General features: G+C 34.4%; 1 protein-coding gene across 1 annotated transcript in view; it reads right to left on the minus strand.

Moving 5' to 3' along the window:
* The window catches only part of DOP1B (DOP1 leucine zipper like protein B), a 132,098-nt gene that overhangs the window by 68,821 nt on the left and 42,798 nt on the right, over window positions 1-20,479 (minus strand). Inside the window, exons 11-12 of the mRNA XM_051984839.1 lie at window positions 19,124-19,229; window positions 18,053-18,244 (exon numbers count right to left, since the gene is read on the minus strand). Of these exons, the coding sequence (XP_051840799.1) occupies window positions 18,053-18,244; window positions 19,124-19,229 (298 nt within the window). The remainder of the gene's footprint in view (window positions 1-18,052; window positions 18,245-19,123; window positions 19,230-20,479) is intronic.

Consider the following 20,479-nt stretch of genomic DNA (forward strand, 5'->3'; position numbering starts at 1 on the left):
CTAATTTTATAAAGAAATGATAAGGAGGGTATGGAAAAGGTATGTAGATTAATGGGAATGGGATAAAGAGGGAATATCATATATATATAGAAATATATATATTTGGAACGCTATAGAACTCTTCTAAATTCAGATAGAAACAGATAAGCGAAAAGAGTTGGGGAGAGGATAAGGGAGGGATCTTTGGAGGAAGAGAGAGGTTAAGTATTAAGTATTAAGTAATAGAGGGATAGGAAGTAAGAGAAATACAAAAACATAATAATAAAGATCAGGAGTCAAATTTATTAGGTTAAAAAAAGCAGGGGGTATTGATCACGAACTCAGACAAAGTTAAAGCCAAAGTAGATTTAATCAAAAGACAGAGGAACTGGGAAGACAGAGTTGCTCTGTATGGTAATAAAGAAAGTAAGAGATAAAGAGGCTTTAGAAGGAAAGATATTTAGTTTTGGAAATGTTGAGCTTAAAATGTCTCCTGGACTTCTAGTTCAAGATGTGTGAAGCAATTGGAAATTTGAGTTTAGAGATCACCAAAGGTCAGATGTTAGGGCAGCAAAGGTTGATTTAAGAATCTTTAACATAGAGATGCTAACTCGATCCATAGGTGCTGATGAAATCACCAAGTATGGAAAAGAGAGAGAAGAGAAAAAGACACTAGGACAGAACCCTGTAGAACTCCTAGAGGTAGAAGATATGATTTGGATAAGAGCCCAACAAAGGAGATTGAGAAGGCAGGAGGAGAACCAGAAGGGACTGTTGTCCAAAGGGGAAAAAAAACTGGAGAAAAACAAGTATTTAGGAGAAAAAAGCAATTAATAGTGTTAATGGCTGAAGAGAAGTGAAGAAGAATGAGCATTGAAAAGAATCTATTGGATTGAGCAATTAAGAGATCAATGATAACTTTAGAGAAAGCAGTTTGGATGAAATGAGATCAGAAGAGAAAGTGGAGGTACTAGGAAAATCTTTTTAAGAATTTTAGCCACAAACTTATAAATTATTAGTAGATGGGATGGATTGAGTGAGGATTTTTTGAGGGAAAGGATGAAGTTGGGACATGATTATAGTCAGTAGGAAAGTAGTAGATGAGACTGAAAATAAATGAAAGAATGGGGGAAAAAGAAGGTGCAATCTATTCCAGGAAACAGACAAGAGTATTGCTTGAGTAGGTAGAGAGGTTGACTTTGGCAAAGAGTAAAGTCACTATTATGAGAGGCAAAGATAAAGGTAGAGATAGTGGCAGAAAGTATTTTGAGTGATAGATGACAAAGAGGAGAGAAAAGGGAGCTCATAGTTTCAACTTTTTTCTGTAAAATATAAGCCAAAATTCTGAGCTGAAAGTGTAGGGGGAAGGAAAGCTATAGGAAATTGGGAAAGAGATGAAAAGGTTTGAAGCATTGCTGTGGAGAGTAGGATAGTGAATTGATAAAAGAGTTTTTGTAGGATTACCTAGTAGCAGTGAAAGCTCAGCTGAAGTTACATAATATAAATTTTTAGAGAACACAAAAAGAACAATGGCTTTTCTCTACCTTTGTCTAGTAGAACATGTGTAGGAGTGGAGAGCTGACCCAAGGCTGAGACTTGGCAGGGTACAACTGGTGACATGATAAAGGAGATGGGGGACTCAAAAGAACAGTGGAGAACTGAGTAGATTCACCAATGGGTCAAAATGGAAAAAGAGGGGAAAGTAGTTAGCACAGGGGAGATTACATGGGAAAGAATGAAAGGGTTATGGGATTGAAGGTCACTTACAGCATAAAATGGAAAATGTACCAATGATTCTGTTTGGATAATCTGAAAATAAGAATGAAAGGGGAGGGAACAATAATGCAATAGGAGGAGGAGAAATGGAAAGGAAGAATGCAGTAAATTATCTCATATAAATGGTGCATGCAAGAAAGAATTTTTTAAGTGGAGGGAGAAAAATATGAAGGGAATATAAAAGAGAGTAGGAAGACAATAGTCAGAAGCAAAACAGAGAAAAATATACAAAACAGCAAAAAAAAGAAAAAAGAAAAAAAGAGGAGCAGGGTGAAAAAGAGAAGGGTAAGTATAAAGGGAAGAGAAAATCACCACAAATAACCATAATTATGAATGTGATGACCTCATCAATAAAATGGAATAAGGGTAGCAGAATGTCTTAGAAATCAGAATGCAATGATATGCTGTTTACAAGAAACACACGGAAAACAGAAAGATAGACGTACATTTAAAATAAGGGACTAGAACAGAATCTAACACGCTTCAGTTGAAGTAAAAAAGATATAGCAAATAGCAATCATGATCTCAAAGCAAAAATAAAAATAGACCTATTTAAAAAGAAATAAATAGGGAAACTACATTGCGCTAAAAGGTACTATAGGCAATGAATTAATATCAGTATTGAACATTTATGTGCCAAATGACATAGCATAGAGGAAAACTTGAACTATTGGAAAAAACAGATAATACTTATCTGATAGAAGAAGATTTCATAACTAAATAAGAGATAGAAAGGTTCACAGAATGTAAAATGGATAATTTTGATTGATTACATAATATTTTAAAATTTTTGTCCAAAGAAAACAAGTGCAGCTAAAATTAGAAAAAATGCAAGAAATTGGAGAAAATCTTCTTAGCAAGTTTTTCTCATAAAAGTTTCATTTCTAAGGTAAATAGGAAATGAAACCAATGCAGCCAGAATTTGAAGGAAAGAAAAATACCGGGGAAAAAAATTTTGTAGCAAGTTTCTCTAATATAGGTCTCATTTCTCAAATATATAGAGAACTGAACCAAATTTATAAAATATAAGTCATTCCTTGAATGATAAATGGCTGAAGAATATGAATAGGCAGCTTTCAGGAGAAATTAAAACTATAGTTCAAAAAAATTTTTGATTAGAGAAATGAAAATTAAAACAATTCAAAGTTACTACTTCACACCTAATGGCTAATATGACAGAAAAGAAAAATGACAAATGTTGGAGAAGATGTTGGAAAATTGGCACTATTTGGTGGAGGTACAAGTTGATCTAACCATTCTGGAAAGCAATTTGGAAATAAGCCCAGAGGACTATAAAACTGTGACCCAGTAATACAACTACTTGGTTTGTACTCCAAAGAGATTTTTTTTTTAAGCTAGAGAAATCAAAAGAACTTATATATAAACAAATATTTATAGCTGTTCTTTCAGCGGTGGTAAAGAACTGGAAATTAGGAGGATGCCCTAAGAATAATTATTTCAATTTGTTTAATTCAGACTTGGTATCCAAAGCAGTAACTGTCTCAGTTTGCTCACAAAGAGTTAATCAAATCTTTAAAGGGAGGTTTTTAATCTTATTTGTGTCTTGGGCTTCTTTTCCAATCTGATGATGCCAATGAACTTCTCTCAGAAAAATGGTTTTTTTTTTTTTAATAATTGGAGAAAATTTAGAGATAAGTGAAAATCAAAATTTAACATTTTCTAATCCAAGTTCACAAATTCTTAGAGGAGGTTAAGGTTAAGAATTCCTGCTTCTCCTTATAGAAATATTTAGCTTGCAGGTGGTTTGTTTCCATTCCTAAATGCTCCTTAATTTCTTTCAATTCACATCTCTTAACAAAATATGATTTGCACATCTCAATCCTAGGGAAAGCAGGGGCAGAGGCCAAGATAATCTGTTTTCTCTTGCCACTGTCATTTGTCCTCTCAGCAAGCTATGAGCCAGGAGTCAATCTCATCAAATCCTGTGGATTATAAGAAATGCCTTAGGCCAGGTATAAACTTCCCTTAATTGCAAATTCAGGCTCTAAAGACAATGAATCAATGAGGGAAGAAAACAACAATAGCAAAAAACATAATTTAACTATTCTATTTGTAAATGTAAACCGCAGCAAGAATGTAAAGGTAAAGCTTTCCAAATTCCCTAAAATGGGGAAATACCCAGATCAGTAATAACAGCAACTCATCCTAGAATAAACAATTCATGAAATCAGAACTACAGATATCACTTTATATAAGATAATCTAAAAAGCCAGCCTTCATGCATTTATCTTAGTTCTGGGTCTCCATGACTAAGGGCTATATATACTTTTCATATGTGTGTGTATACATACATACACACACACGTATGTATGTATGTGTGTATGTATACACACATATTACCATTTAAATAATTAATGATATAAATTATTATAAGATCTGTTTTCTTTGTCTCTGGGGTAAGGCAGGGCAGGGGCAATTTCCCCTCCTCTCCCCAAGCCCTGTGTCCACCCTACCAATCTCAAGGGGTACGATTTACTGTCCCATGTTAGCTTTTAGGGAACAAAATTTAGGCAAAAATGAACAGCACACTGAAATTCTGGGTAAGGTACTCCAGATGGACAATAAATTGGATTCAAAATTTGATAAAAAAAAACAGGTCAGTTAGCATTTAGAAAATTCTACACTGATTTGAATGATTCTAAGCTGCTCCTTGACTTAAAAACCAATATTCTTTTAAAAATGCTATGAATCAAAAAAAAAAAAAAAACCCTAAACAAACAAACCATCACTACCTCTGGTTAAAATTGTGAAAGACTCAAAAGGCAATGAAGCAACAAGTCATGACAATAACAGATCACAACATATTAGTAATGATAATTTGCATGCAAGAATATATGAAGAAAAGTAGGTTGATCAGTCATATAGCTATAAAAAAAAAGGACAGTCCAAATGCTACATAGTTAACCACATAATAAACAAATGATAAGGATGAAAATGAAAAGGCAAATTAGCTGTACTGAAATTATAATATCATTATAGATAAAACTATTGCCTAGAATGGCTTGAACATACTATTAATCCATAAAGATTTAAGATCTGTATTTTAAGAAATATTGTCATACTAAAAATTCAACCTCCAAACTACATGAAATGAAAAATTTTCAAGATTGAGACAAAGTGAAAAACATTCAATGCAGAAATTGAGTAAGGTACACATTTTTGAAATCCTATCTTCTTTCACAGTTAAAAATTTTTTTTGATAGTCTACAGAAAATAAACTTGCATCTCAGTACATATCTCATTATGAAGAGTAGTTATTTTATTCATTCTCTAGGGTATAACATTAGGTATAAAGGAATAATAAGGGAATAGTGTTTTTTCCTTATATTATCTCTACTCAAAGCTCATCAAAAAGATAAGAAGAATAAGATTGAAGTGGGTTATGGTCCCTTTAAGAAACTATTTCCTATTGATTTGTGATTCCTTTCAGATTCCCTGCCCCTCCCGGCTGAGGCATATCAGTCCAGGAAGCCAGGACCTTTGATTCACAAATCCTGGTCAAAAGCACCCCTTTGAATTGCAATAGGAGATCTGGCTTGTCCCAGCCCCCATCGGATCTGAGCCAACTTGAGCTCTCCCAGCCCCAACTGGTTCAGAGCTGCTCCCATTCTGACTATCTGCTCCAGTTTCCCAACCCCCACCAAGATAAGCAATATAATGAGCTTCCATCAACTAAGGTCTTTGAAGATGGACCTCAGTGACTTATTCAGCTACCAGGACTTTCTGCCCTCCGACAACTGCATTCTCAGTGAAAAACTCCCATTTTCCATAGATCTGGCAACTGGAATAATTATTTCCCTAACCAGACTTTATGCTTCCAATCCCCCTAATAAACCTCTTTTATCAATCTAGGTTTTGGGGTCTGTATATTCCTTTATAGAGAACTTCTGCACTGCCAAAAGGGAGTACCCAAAACTCCCTATCCTTGCAACGAATCCCAAGGGGTTGCAGGAAAGCCAAACCTCTCCATTTGGTTCCCTGAACCCCGAATCTACCACTAGACCTCATTTAACTCCCTGACCACCAGAAACCCTAATCTCATTTTGGTTCCCTGAATCTAAACCTCATCAAGATAATATTTGATAATGCAAATGGTGATAGGAAGATTCTGGGAAGCTGGCAGAATAGGCTGGTAAATTTCAAGCTCTCTAGATTTTCCCAAGTAAAACAAATTTATGCCTCAGAAAATAACATGAAGCAAGTGAAAAATCAAAAAGATTTGGGGCAGAACAGGGGTCCTCCTAGAATAACCCAACAAGATCCAAAGACCCCTAGGCCAGGATTAACCCATATGAAATGCAAACACCTCCTAGCTAGCTCAGGCAGAAACACCAAACAGGGACCCCTGTAATTAGCCTGCGTGGCTGGACTCTCAGAAGGAACCAATGAGACTTTCACCTCCGGGATTTGAATCCAGGAAGACTGAGAGAAGGAAACAACATCCAAAGAGTGCAGAGACACTGCTGGCTTTGAGCATTTGCAGATGGTGGAGCTCTTGGCTTGGGATTCCTGGTCAGAGGGGAGAGCTAAAGGAAAGCTGGAAGCACCATCCCTCCCCACTCCACGATTAGTGGTACTTACAGTATACATTTTTTTTTAATGAATCTACAAAGAAGAACCTCACCATAGAAATTTACTATGGGAACAAGAAAGACCAGGGTTCATCTTCAAAGGAGGACACTGAAGTAAAAAAAAGTTTCTACCCCAAAGAGTAACATAAAATGGCTCCCTGTCCAGAATTTATATAAGAAGTCAAAAAAAAAAATTAAAAATCAAATGAAAAACATTGAGGAAAAACTAAAAACTAAAAAATCCAAGAAAAACGAGATTATTTTTTTAAAAAAGTTAACCAACTAGGAATAAAAATACAGAGTCTCAAAGACGAAAATCAGAGTTGGGCAAGGGAAGTCAATGAAGCCACGAGACACCAAGAAATAACAAAACAGATTATAAAAAATGAGAAAATAGAACAAAATGTGAAACATATTATTTTTAAAATGACAGATCTGAAGAAGAGATCAAGAAGAGAAAGAATAAGTGAACTACCTGAAAGTTGTGACCAAAAAAAAGAACCTTGACATAATAATTCAGGAAATAATCCAAGAAAACTGTCCTGGAGTGAGACCATGAAGACAAAGTAGAAATAGTCCAACAATCTCATTTTACAGATTAAAAAAACTGAAGCCAGAGATCAAGTAATTTGCCTAAGATCACATAGATAGTAAATGAGAAAGGAAGATCTGTACCTGATATTTTTTTGGCAAGTATTATAAGTATGTGAATACATTTGGAAGAATTGTACATATTTAACTTGTATCAGATTTCTTGCTGTCTTAGGGACGAGGGGGACAGATGGGGAAAGGGGAAGAAAGAGAGAAAAATTAGGAATACAAGATTTTACAAAGGTGAACGTTGAAAACTGTCTTTGCATGTATTCAGAAAAATAAATAGTATTAAAATAAAATAATAAAGACATGATCAAGTGAGCAGAATAATATACCAGAATTATTACTAGATATCCAACAAATATTCAAAATATAGATCCCCAAAATATCCTTGATAAGTCAACAAAAAACTACTAGAACTGGCACCTTATCACAGACAGAACTGAGAAACAGCATGATCTGCTGGAGAGGACATGAAATTTGGAAGCAGAAAGTCCTATGTAGAATGCTGGCCAAGTCACTTAGCCTCTGTTGGCCATAATCAACTGAAAAAAAAAAACTGTTGATTATTTCTGGAATACATTTTTTGTTTCTACAGCCTTTTAATCAGTTACATAGTATAGTGGATAGAGCACTGATCCTGGAGTCAAGAAAACTAGACTTTAAATTCTATTTGTAATAATTATTCATGATGATAGGACTCCAACATGTAGTCACTTAAATTAAATGTCCCTAATGCTCACAGACAGATATTTGGCAAAACAGACAGTTTGTATTTTTCCAGTGTTTACTCTGTATCAGATTGATATGGTTTGTAGCTTTTTGTTTGGATGAACTCTTGGTCTATTGTAAGGATCTTAAGTCATTCTCCTTCTGTTTGCCTTAGTTATCAACATTATGTCCTCCCACAATTCATGGTCCTGATAAAGAAACTCCCCCTACCCAAGATTCATCCAAGCTCAGTATCAACAATGGTCCCTGAGAAATACCCCCTCCTAAATCTGGAATCTCTTCTCAAGTAAGACCAATCTTAGGGTACATAATCTTGCCACCTCACCCCCAACTTTGAGCATGTTTCCTCCATGATGTGTCTCTCTTTTGTTCATACTGGGTGAGTTTCTTGCATCCTGGGAAGGAACCTCTTCATTTATTTAGTTTATGTGCTTTGCTTGCCTGCTTGCTGTGCTGAATAATGATAAAATTTGACTGTATCATTTTTCTAAGTACCAATTTTCTAGAAATTCCTGAACCTAAGTACTTGTATATGTATATGTACATAACCTGAGCCATGTATTCTCACATATTATAATGTGGTTCCATCAAAAAAATCATTTATATGTAGGTTCTTGTGAAGATCAAATGTTTGTTCTTGTTCAATGGTTTGAGTTGTATCTGTCACTCCATGACCCCATTTGAGATTTTCTTGGCAAAGATATTAGAGTCGCTTGCCATTTCCTTCTCCAACTCACTTTATAGATGAGTAATTGAGACAAACTAGGTCAAGTGACTTGCTGAGTATCTCACAAATAATAAATGTCTGTGGTCAGATTTGAACTTGGGAAACCAGTCTTCCTGACTCCAAATCCAGTGTTCTATCCATTGAGCCACCTAGCAATGGATAAGATCAAATGAGTTACTTATAAAGTACTCAGCACAATGCATGAAACATAGGAAACATAGGAACATGTACGTTTCTTTCCTTCCTTTGTTTCTTACCCTTCTCAATAGTTTGCAAATCTCAATCATTTCCCAAGTTTCTCTTATCTTTAGCCATTCCCTTGTTCCTTCCTTTACTGCCTTTAAATATAAACCACTATTCTGTCAATCTCTTTCTTCTCTCATCTCTTCTCTTTGGGTTTTCATAACAGTTAATCCTGGTTTTTCTCCATATTTCTAATACATCCTCAGCCTCCTGTGAGATCATCATCCTAATTGTGGATATTCCCAAAGGCTCTATCTAGACCAGCTAATCTTCTTTCTGGTTACACTCTCAGTGACTCATCTGTTCACAAGGGTATCATTTTCATCTCATTTCTGATGAATCATACATCTGTATATGTCTTGGGCTCTTCCCTGAGCTTCATTCATTGTTTATTGACTATTTCAGATTGAATATTCTAAAGATACCCCAAACTTGGGGTCATGGAGTGACAGATACAACTCAAACCACTGAACAAGAACAAACATTTGATCTTCACAAGAACCTACATATAAATGATTTTTTTTGATGGAACCATATTATAATATATGAGAATACATCCTCATATTTTCCCCCAAACGAACCCTTCTCTTTCAAACTTTTAACTTTGTAACTTTGCCATTATTTTTGAAGTTTTATTCTGTCTCATCCTACATCAATTGCTAAATCATTTCTATCTCTATAATATTTTCTACATTTGATCTATTCTTGATACTCACCCCCTTACCACCTTAGGTTAGGCCCTCATTACCTAGATAATTGCAATAGTCACTTAATTAATTCTTATTCAATCTGATCCTCTATACTCTCATCAAAGTGATTTCCCTCATGTGGATATCTGAACATGACATTCTCCCATTTGATAAACTCCAGCGATTTCTTAATGTCTCTAAGGTAAAATAAAAATTCTTTTTTTTTTTGAGCTTTTAAAGTTTTTATAGGTTGATAGGTAGCACAGTTGATAGAGACTGGACTTCAGAGCCAGAAAGACATAAATTTACATCCCATTCCTGCTGTCTATTGGCTGTGTGATCCTGTTTTTCTCCATTCCCTCAGCTCTAATATGGAGATTATAATAATAGCATCCATTTCCTAGGGTTACTGTAAAGATCACATGAAAGACATATTTAAAGGACTTTGCAAAACTCAAAGTGCTACATAAATGCTAACTTTCATAATTAAAAAAACCTTTCACAACTGTCCCAACAGATCTTTCCAAGCTCATTTTATATTACACCCACTCCTGAACTCTGTGATCCAGGCAAATTTATATTATTTCTCTTCCTCAAATATGACATCCTATCTCCCATCTTTGTATCTTTGAACCAGCTGCCTCTCCTGCTTGGAACATTTCCTTTCCTTCTCCCTGCCTCACAGAATTCCATTCTTCCTTTGTAACAGCTTCATACATACATATATACATATATACCATCTTTCCTGACCTATTCCAACTGCTTATGTTCTCTCTCTTTACCTTCTATTGAAATAATTTTAATTTTTCTGTTTAGATTTATTTCAAATATTTTATATACATATTTGGTATTTTATCCATTAGAGAATAAGCTCTGTGCAAGTACAGATTAATTTATTCAATATAATTATATTTCCAGTATCTAAGACAATGCCTGTCACATAATAGGTACTTAATAATACTTGATTGAAGGTATTAGCAATTAACATTGATAGTCCATAATGAATTCTTTTATTACTTGTTTCCTTTTCATTGTAGATTTTTGTTGGAAAATTCTACAAGCTCATTTAATTTTAAAAACATGCCTTTTTTCCTCCAAATGATATACTTAAGTATGAAGGATATGCAAATTTAATATCTGTTTATTTCCCCAGTCATTATTGAGAAATCAGATGTATTGTCATTTTTGATAGCTAATTTCACTTTTCTTACTTAATATTTAAGGACTATTTTTCATTTTACCTTACAAATTTAACAATGGTATTCTTCAGGATATGTAAGATATCCTAAAAATATATATGCAGTTTTTAGCTTTAAAAACTTTAAGAGCATGATATTGCATTAGGACTTTGGGGAATACTGTGTATATGGGATTTTTGAAACATTTTTTTCCTACTGGAATTATAAGGAGTTTTCTACTGTTTGTTAATAAGATTTTATTGATATTTTTTTGTTTCTCACATCATCATCCATTAGTGTTTGTTCTTTGTTTTGAAGAGGACCAGTGACAATATGGGGTGATGTTTTGACTTGTGAGAGAATTAGATTTAAGTGACGCAGAGTTGTACAATGTTGTCAGCCTTACTTTCTGTCCCTGAGTCTTTGAAATCTAGGAACAAGGCAAAAGTCAGGAGGACTTATTCAAATTCCAAATGTACACTTACCAAAAAGATTACTTTATACAGAGCTCACCCATGATAAGTGCTCCTAAGGTGGCCAGAAAAAGCAATACAAGGACACTCTCAAGATCTCCTTTAAGAACTGTGCAATGGATTGTATTATGGGAGACACTGGCACAGAACTACCCAGCATGGCGTGCTCTCATCAGAGAAGGTGATGGGCTCTCTGAGCAAAGCAGGATTGAATTAGCTCAGAAGAAACTCAAGATGAGCAAAGTTGGAGAGCCCATCCTAAATATTCATACCAAAGGGACTATTTGTGTCCAAACCGTGGCAGAGCATTCTGAGCTCGGAGTGGTCTGATTAGCCATAGTTGGATATGCAACTCTAACATAGCAATGTCATTTTGGGTCTCTTCTGAGAACAAAGGAACAACCAATCAATTAAAGAGCAGCTCTGAAAAGAACTGGAATGCCCTCACACCAGAAGTACTAGTCTTTCCTGAATGCTGGGCCTAGAGTTAGGAATACTCAATTCTCCTGAGTTCAAATCTGGCCTCAAACTCTTACTGTGTGATTCTGGACAAGTCACTTAACCTATTTGCCTTAGTTTCTCATCTATAAAATGAGCTGGGGTAGGAAATGAAAAACATCCCAGTATCTTTGCCATGAAAACTCCAAATAAGATCATAATAAGTTGGACATGATTGAAAATGACTGAACAACTCACACACATCAACACAATATTCTATTTATCCTTTTTCCCTAATCCCTCCTAGAGAGCCATTCCATTTGACAAATAGTAATTTTTAGAGAAGGAAAAAAAATGTGTTCCTTCAGTTATTTTAGTTTAATGTTTTTTAAAAGGTGGTCCTATTACCACTGATTTTCTTTCCCGTAGCCCTGATCCTCTTCTGCTTTGTTATCTTCTTCCTTTTAAGCTTTTCTTCATTAGTTCATCTTTCTTGCTTTTATTTGATTATATATTTCTTCCCCTCTTTTTTCCCCCCTTGATCAAGCAGATTCCTCCTTCTTCTCTTCCCTTTCAGCTAGTTCTATTTATTAGGGCTTTTTTTGGTACCCATTTTCAAACATGATTACTTTCACGCTCTTCATTATCCATATTCTCCTGTTCACACCATTATCTCATTCTCTGATTCATGGCTCTTACAATCATCTGGTCTTTTTCTTTTCTCTCTGCTCTTTATATAATCAAAGTTTCCAAGGTATCCATTTTAGTCTTTCACCTCTAGCAATTTCCTGCCATATCCTGGTAGGATTCCCCTTTTCTACTGTGTCACTCTCAGAACAATGCCAATTATTCCAGCAGAAAGGACATTGCCCCATGGAAGGGTTGCTTCTCATTTGCTTGAAAATCTCCCTTTGTCTATGCTCTCCTGTTCCTTGACGTGCCAGCTGCCCCCAAAGTTCTTTTTTTTAATTATAACTTTTTATTGACAGAACATATGCATGGGTAATTTTTTTTACATTATCTCTTACACTCACTTTTGTTCCGACTTTTCCCTTTCCTCCCTCTACCCCCTCCCTTAGATGACAGGCAGTCTTATACATGTTAAATATGTTATAGTATATCCTAGATACAATACATGTGTGCAGAACCGTACAGTTCTCTTGTTGCACACAAGAAGAATTGGATTCAGAAGGTAAAAATGATCTGTGCCCCCAAAGTTCTAACATACATCACCACAAGCTGATTTTTCAAACACTAAAACCTCTAGGGCTCATTCAATGTAGGGTCATCTCCCTTCACCCACAGGAACATCCAACCAGTAGATCCCTATTCCACAAACTAAGGCTTCCTTTCTTTCTTTCCCTTTTCAAACATTCCCTCCTTCTGCTCACCCATTTTCCCATGGGCTCTTCTCTTTCCGAGACCACAGAGCTTATTCCCTCTGCCTTTATTGCTAGTCTTTGATTTGATTTCTGTGCATCAATCACTCATTGCTATCCCCCCTACTCCCCTTTCTTCCTTTCATGAACCCTCACATGTTGTAATGCAATTCCACAAAAGAAGCATTCATTTGTAGATTAGTTGTCACCAGTTCTATCCATTATGCTTCCTATATACCTCTTCATTATTATCTCTACCAGATTTCTACCTTCATCCTTGTATCCTTGTATTTCTTTAGAAAGAAGTCTCTTAATGGTCTTTCCGCTGTTACTTTGCTGCTGTTGCTGTCTTTACCTGCTGCATTTATTCACTCCTCCTGCATTTTGGTTGTTTGGGATGCTTAAAAAGCAAACTATAGAGAGCCAGAACTCTGGAGAAATATACTATATTTATAGTTATTGCTCATTAATGATGTTTTAATTCTGTGTTACTATGTATTCTGAATTCTTTTGACTTTTCTTATAAAATAGTGTTTTTTAAAAATTTAATGCATTTATTATCCAATTTGTTTTCATCAGAGGATGAACTTAAAGTTAGGAAGATAAAGGTTCAAATCTTTACTCTGACACAAATGGTGTCCTGTTCTGGTGCTCTGTCCAATTCCCTCTGTTGTCTGACTTGACATTGGAAGTTCAGAGTCTGTTTCCTTCCCACTGCAATCCCCATCATTGGAAGTCCAGAGCTTCCTCTTTCTGGAACTTCCAAGTTGCAGTTCCTGGCAGATTTTTGCTTCTGAAAGGCTATGACTAAAACGGCTGTCAGGACCTGAGTAAAATTGTATAGCCTGTAGCAGGCACTAGAAAGAGGGAGGCAGGACCAGGCATTAGGAATGGCCTTTGATGTAAGCTTGTATGCCAGTGCAGTCTTGCTGCAGTGTGGGAAGAAGCATCATGGGAGATGAGGGAGGATTGCTGAGTGAGCTCAGGGTCAGTCAACATCAGTTCCTGTGTTCTGGAATTTTTTTAAACTTTCTTTTGGAATTTGATTCTTTTAGACCATGGAAACAGCTGAAGGAACTTTTTCTTTAGTACATAATTTCTGTTTTGGAGAAATTTGAGAAGTTATGGAGATGAAAGAAATGTATAATATGCCATTTTGTAATTCATGTGACTTGAAAGTTCTCTCCAATTACTTCTTGAAGTATAATACTTATTATTTTCTTGTTTTATAGTCTCTGGAATTCCAATTAATCTAAAGTTTCTTGCTTTATCTTCTAAGAACATTTTATCTCATCAGTTAATTTTTTTTTAATTGTTATTTTCTGGCTTTATTATTCCACTGTATTTTCCTTATCAATTCATCTATGGGTATCTATGAGATATCTTAGACATAACAAGTCCAAAACAGAATTCACTATCTTCCCCCATACCTTTTCTTATTTCTAACTTCCCTATTATTGCCAAGGATACCACTATCCTTGATGTCACCTTGGCACACAATCTATTTATCATCCTCAACTCTCATTCTTTATTTCTAATCAGTTTTCAAGTCTTGAGATTTCCATCTTAAAGACTTCTCTCATATACATTCCCTTCCTGAAAAGGACCCACATGTGCAAGAATGTTTGTGGCAGCCCTTTTTATAGTGGCAAGAAACTGGAAACTGAGTGGATGCCCATCAGCTGGAGAATGGCTGAATAAGTTGTGGTATATGAATGTTATGGAATATTATTGTTCTATAAGAAACAATCAGCAGGATGAGTTCAGAAAGGCCTGGAGAGACTTACATGAACTGATGCTGAGTGAAGTGAGCAGAACCAAAAGAATATTGTACACAGCAACAACATAATTATACAATGATCAATTCTGATGAATGTGACTCTTTTTAATGACGAGGTGATTCAGGCCTGTTCCAATGGTCTTGTGATGGAGCAAGCCATCTGCACCCAGGAAAGGAATTGGGGGGACTGGGTGCGGCTCACAACATGGTGTTTTTGCTTTTTTGTTATTATTTTATTGCTTTTTGTTTTCTTTCTCATTTTTTTCCTTTTTGGTCTGGTTTTTCTTGGGCAGCATAATAACTGTGGGGATATGTGTAAAGGGACTACATATGTTTAATATGTATTAGTTTCGCAGGGGTTTTGCAGGGGTGGGTGTAGAAGGCTATCTATGCATGTATTTTGAAAATATAAAAATAGTATATTCAAAAAAAATCCCCAAAATATACATTCCCTTCCCTTCTCTGACAAGACAAATCATCTTGGTACAGGCCCTCATGTCTGGATTACTGCAGTAACTTACTGGTTGGTCATCCTGTCTCAAGTGTCTCCTCATTCCAATTCATTTCTCAATGAGCTGTCAAATTGATCTTAATATTTGGATCTACATTACTGCTCATCTTCCCAAACCTCACCACCATCCAATAAACTCTAGGGATTCCTTATTGTTTATAGGATCAAAAATAAAATCTTTTAATATTTTGTTTCTTCCCCTTCAAATACTCTGCAATCTGGGTTCATTGGTCTTCTTGCTGTTCCTCACACCAAACACTTCTCTCTTTTCTAAGCATTTCCATTCTCTAAGCATGTTCTTCTTGCCTGGAATTCTATCTCTACTTAATTTCCTTCAAATCTCAGCCAAAGTCCTCACATTCTGCACAAAGTGCTTCCAAACTCTCTTTAATCTTAGAGCCTTCCCTCTGAGACTACCTTCATTTATGCTGTACATGTCTGTTTGCATATAGTTGTTTATATGTTAGTCCCATATTCTAATTATAATTGAGGGAATTCTTATTATTCTGCCATCCTACTAACAATAGCCACTAGGGGGGAGGGATAAGAGGTGTGTGCCCCAGATAGAGAGATTTAGTATACAGGTTAAAACAGAGCCCACTTTAGAACATCCAGGAAATGAGTAGGTTTTAAAGACTAAAGCTGAAAACTGAATTTTTAAATTTTCTCAAGAATTGTTCACTAGAAGATTTAATCATACTAACTATAACTGTTGATTTGGAGCTGCAGCTATTATAGCAACAGTTTTGTTCTACATAATTACAATATTATTTATCACATGATTCTACTTGATAGGAATAATATTCAATAGAAAGCATTTGCCTTTTAAACACTATGGGTTTTCCAAAGGTGGGGGAGGTATAAAACAACCCACATGGTAAACAGGTTTAATTTGATATAGAAGTTGACTTTAACATGAAGCCTGGTTCCTATTACTCTGTATATAAAAGACTCTTTAGGAATTCTAACAATGCATAAAAAACACATATTGAATCAGTTGAAAAGATTAATCTTACTGTGGGAATCATGACTGATATCTGAGTTACTTGAAGTGGCTTCCATTTCTAACACCACTACTACTCTCAAATAGCTTTGAATACCTTACTCTTTGTATTTAATTCAGGTGTCAAAAAGATGATTTAAATTAAAATGTCCAATTCTAGCAACTAGATGGACATAAGATTATAGAAAGTTAACCCAAATTAATATACATTATAGGTGATCAATAAATAAATTAAATAAAAACGGGTACTCTCATTTGAAGAGTATTTCCACAAGCTTACATGCAGTACACATTATTTCTTTTATCTTCCTTCCCCCAATTTATTGATATTCTTGTTTCTTACTTGTTTGATATTCTTGATTCTTTTAATGATTGACTAACCCAAGACCATCAACCACTTAACAGCTGCTCACTGTGTGTTTAAATTTTATTTCATCCAATAAAATTGGTGAGGTGGCAGAAGATAGTGAAAACAGCAGAGTCAGAAAGCCTGGGTGATAGCTTTGGTTCTGCCATTAAAAAGCTATTTGTTGGCTTTGGGCAAATAATTTCATCTTTTTGGCTCTTACTTTTCACATTTGTATACCAAGAATACCTAAAAGACTTTACCTAAGGGACAAGCAGAGGATCTCTTAAAGACCCTTCCAAATTAAACAATCTGAATTTGAAAAAACAATTAAGTCAAATAATTTTTCTCTTTTTTCGAATAATTTTTCAAGGTCTAAGTGTAATATTTGATCTCCCTTTTGATAATTACCCTGGATCAACTATTAAATATGATTATCCAATGACTAATCCAATATAATTAAAAACATGTTTAATAAACATGTATTATGGACAAGACAGTATATTGTATGCTGGACACATGAAGGTAAAATGTCCTGTCCTCAGACATCACAGTTTTAGAACTAGAGATTATCTACGACCAATTCATTCATTTTACACTGAAATAAAGTATGTCTCAGGGAAAATAATCAGCTTGTCTAAAGATAAACAGTACAGATATTCTTATTCAGGGCATCTTACTCCAAATTCAGAGAGGTTCATCATATTAGTCACTGAGTGATAACTTGACCTCAGCTCCAACAACTCATGAATTCTGCTGAATAGACTTTTGAAGTTCCTAACAATATATTAAACCAAATTATGAGAAGGAATTTCTTTTTATAATAATGCATGTTATAAGGCAACACAGTATAACAAAGAGCAAGCTACAATATCAGCAAGATCTGGATTTAAGTCCTAACTCTAACATATACTAGATGTATCACTAAGGTTTTTAAATGCTCCCAGGAAGTTCTAAGACTGAAGGTTGCTAATTATTGTCACTGCATTGGTTGAGGGAGTTTCCTTATAGGAACAATAAAATCCTGGGCTGGATTCTTTATCTCACCTAAACCCTCTCAAAACACACATACATAGACATCAGAGATATGCATATGTGAAGTTAAAATGTTGCAAATTTCTGGAATTCATTTAGTATATACAGAATCAGGATAATGAAAATGTAAAGCCACTTTTCCCTAGAAAAGCAAGTTCTTGAAAAGAATTATATAAAGTAACCTTGGGCAAGTCACAACCCCAATTGCCTCAGCAAAAAAACTCCTCCAAATTAGACACATATTATTTATTATTGCCTGAATTATCAGCACAAAAATAGTCCAATTATATGCTCCAGAATAAAACTTAGCAATATTCACTGTTTTTCTTTTTCAGAGGACAACAAATATAATTCTACATTTATTCTATTAATTAAACATTTCTAATTGATGCCAAAACTAATGTCATTAGTGTAGTATAATCTTTCATAACTTATATTTTGCTGGAAAAATGTAGGCCCCAGGGAAATAGTTTTCTGTTTCTAGTAAAAACTCAATTATTTATTATACACATAAAATAGAAAACACTTTTAATATGGAACAAGTCATTAAGTGTTTTTCATTGATAACAATACATACCATATTTTCACTCTGTGTCTCAATATCCAAGTAAGATGGAGGCATCTGCACTTTGTTAAGTACTTTGAAGCAAGTTTTTAAGGCATGGGTGAGTTCAGGCAAGGTTAAAAATTCCAATTCCTCATAAAGGCACTGTATCATGTAACTGAGCATCTGTGGGAGATACTGAGTTTGTACTTCAGAATAAAGTTCCTATTTTTGAAAGAGGAGAGGGATATATTTCAAATGTCATTTCATATAAACTTATTTTACAAACTGAATAATCTTTATATTAATTACAAATTTAGTAAGCAAAAGAAAAGATAAATTTATTTCTTTTTTTTCTTGAACAACTTAATTGATATTTTACTTGATCACTTATTTAATCATTCTTTACCTTCTTTCTCAACAAAAAAAGAAACATGACAATTTTCATTAAAGAAAAATTACACAACTGTAATTTTTAAATTAGGAAACAGAACTATTTTATATTTTTTTTATTCATATAACAGGACTTTGCAAATACTGTATTATTGTTTTTGATATTCAATTTGTTTTAATTTCATGAAAACATATGTAGAACTGGCTCAAGAGTTATAACCCACTTATATGATAGAAGATTTATTATTTTAATAGTATTTTATTTTTCCAAATACATGTAAAGATTGTTTTCAATGTTCAATTTTACATTTAAAATTTTCTCCCTCCCTTTCTCACCCTCCTCCTCCCCAAAACAGCAAGCAATCTGATATAGGTTAAATATGTTCTATAAGACAGAAGATTTAAACCAATTCTTTACATTTACTTTTCACATACAAGAAAAAAAGGTGATGAGTCCATGAATTTGTATATCCCACATGATTCTTTTTCAAATAAACTGACCTATTACTCTAAAAGAAAGAAGACAACAGCAAACCTTGAATAATTTTTAAGAATTTGATGGCATAGTGGATAGAGCACCAGCCCTGAAGTCAGGAGGATCTGAGTTCAAATCTGGTCTCAGAGTCTTAATACTTCCTAGCTGTGTGACCCTGGGCATGTCACTTAACCCCAATTGCCTCAGGAAAAAAAAAAAGAATTTGTCTCTCTTACCAATGGAATTACATCAAGGAGGAACACAAGCAATATGCAAAGTTCTGAAACTGTGGGAGAAGTGCTGTTTTTTGTAAAGGGGTGATTTACTTCCATGGATCTGCTTCTGCCACAAAAAAAAAGGGGAAATTTTTTTTTTCATATATGATCTTAGTTTTGCAAGACTTAGTATCTCTAACAATACAGATCTTAAAGAATGGCTGATCAATCATTAGAACCTAAAACTAACACGTTTAGGTGGAACAGGACTACTTTTGGCAACAAAGCAAGTCAAGCAGAACTTCAATTTGCCAAATTCAGATCCTAGAAACACTTTTTCAAATCTTACATCCAAGAGCTGATTAATATTTTACTGTAAATTATTTGTTACTTAGAATCCTAGAGTTTCAGTAAAGAAGCTTAATTAAAGATGGGCAGAATGTGTTTTTCAGGGTTATACCTTTTTTACACTGAAATTCAATATTTATCCTAAAATAATATTTTGGCTCACACAATAAACTCATAAAAGGTTAGAGGTAGAAGGGACCTTTGGAAATCATTTAACTCAATTCTTTCAGTTTTACAGAGGAGAAAACTAAAGCCTAGAGTGAGATGACTTGCTGAAAGCCATGTAGTTAGTTAATATGGTAAAATTATGACTGAAACTTGGATTTTTTTGAATCCCAAGCCCAGTATTCTTTTCAACTTCAATGAACCATAAGGTATATCTGACTTTTTCCAGAGCCAGAAGCAAATTTAGTAATTTTCTTGCTATCAAATATACTGGAACAGAGTTTCACATATGGATTCATCTTGGAAAAAATGATTTTGCAATTTTAACAGAAAAGCAAAATGAAAAAAGTATCCGAATCTGAAAATAAGACTATTAAAATCTTGATTCTGATGAATTTGGGTACAGAATTATTAGATGTATATCTATTTTAAATCAATATATTCTTTTAAAATATGAACAAGTTAAATAGCTTTTTTTGTATAATATTTTGTTTTGAACTCAACTTTGTGCCCTTTTTCTAACTTCATCAGGCTTTACGCCAATTCAGTTGTTCTACAGTATTTTAAAATTATATTATTACTTGTTTTTCTTTGTTGATTTAATTTTTTTTTTTTTTGCTGTCTTACATGGCTTTATATTTTGACTATTTCTATTGTCTTTTTTTATTTGTTGCTTTTGGGGGGGCGAGAAAGAATAGATGGGAGAGAGCAGCTTTACTTTGGTTGATCCTCTCATTCTGCCAACTTGGCTAATTTCATGATTTAAAATTTAAAAGATGAAATCCTATTTTTGAGTTAAAGACTCATCTTCTCTAAGAAGATAAAGTTGCAACAAGCACTATCAACATAGAAGTTGAACAGAGT

The sequence above is a fragment of the Antechinus flavipes genome, chromosome 3 (genome assembly GCF_016432865.1).
Source record: "Antechinus flavipes isolate AdamAnt ecotype Samford, QLD, Australia chromosome 3, AdamAnt_v2, whole genome shotgun sequence".
NCBI lineage: Eukaryota > Metazoa > Chordata > Mammalia > Dasyuromorphia > Dasyuridae > Antechinus > Antechinus flavipes.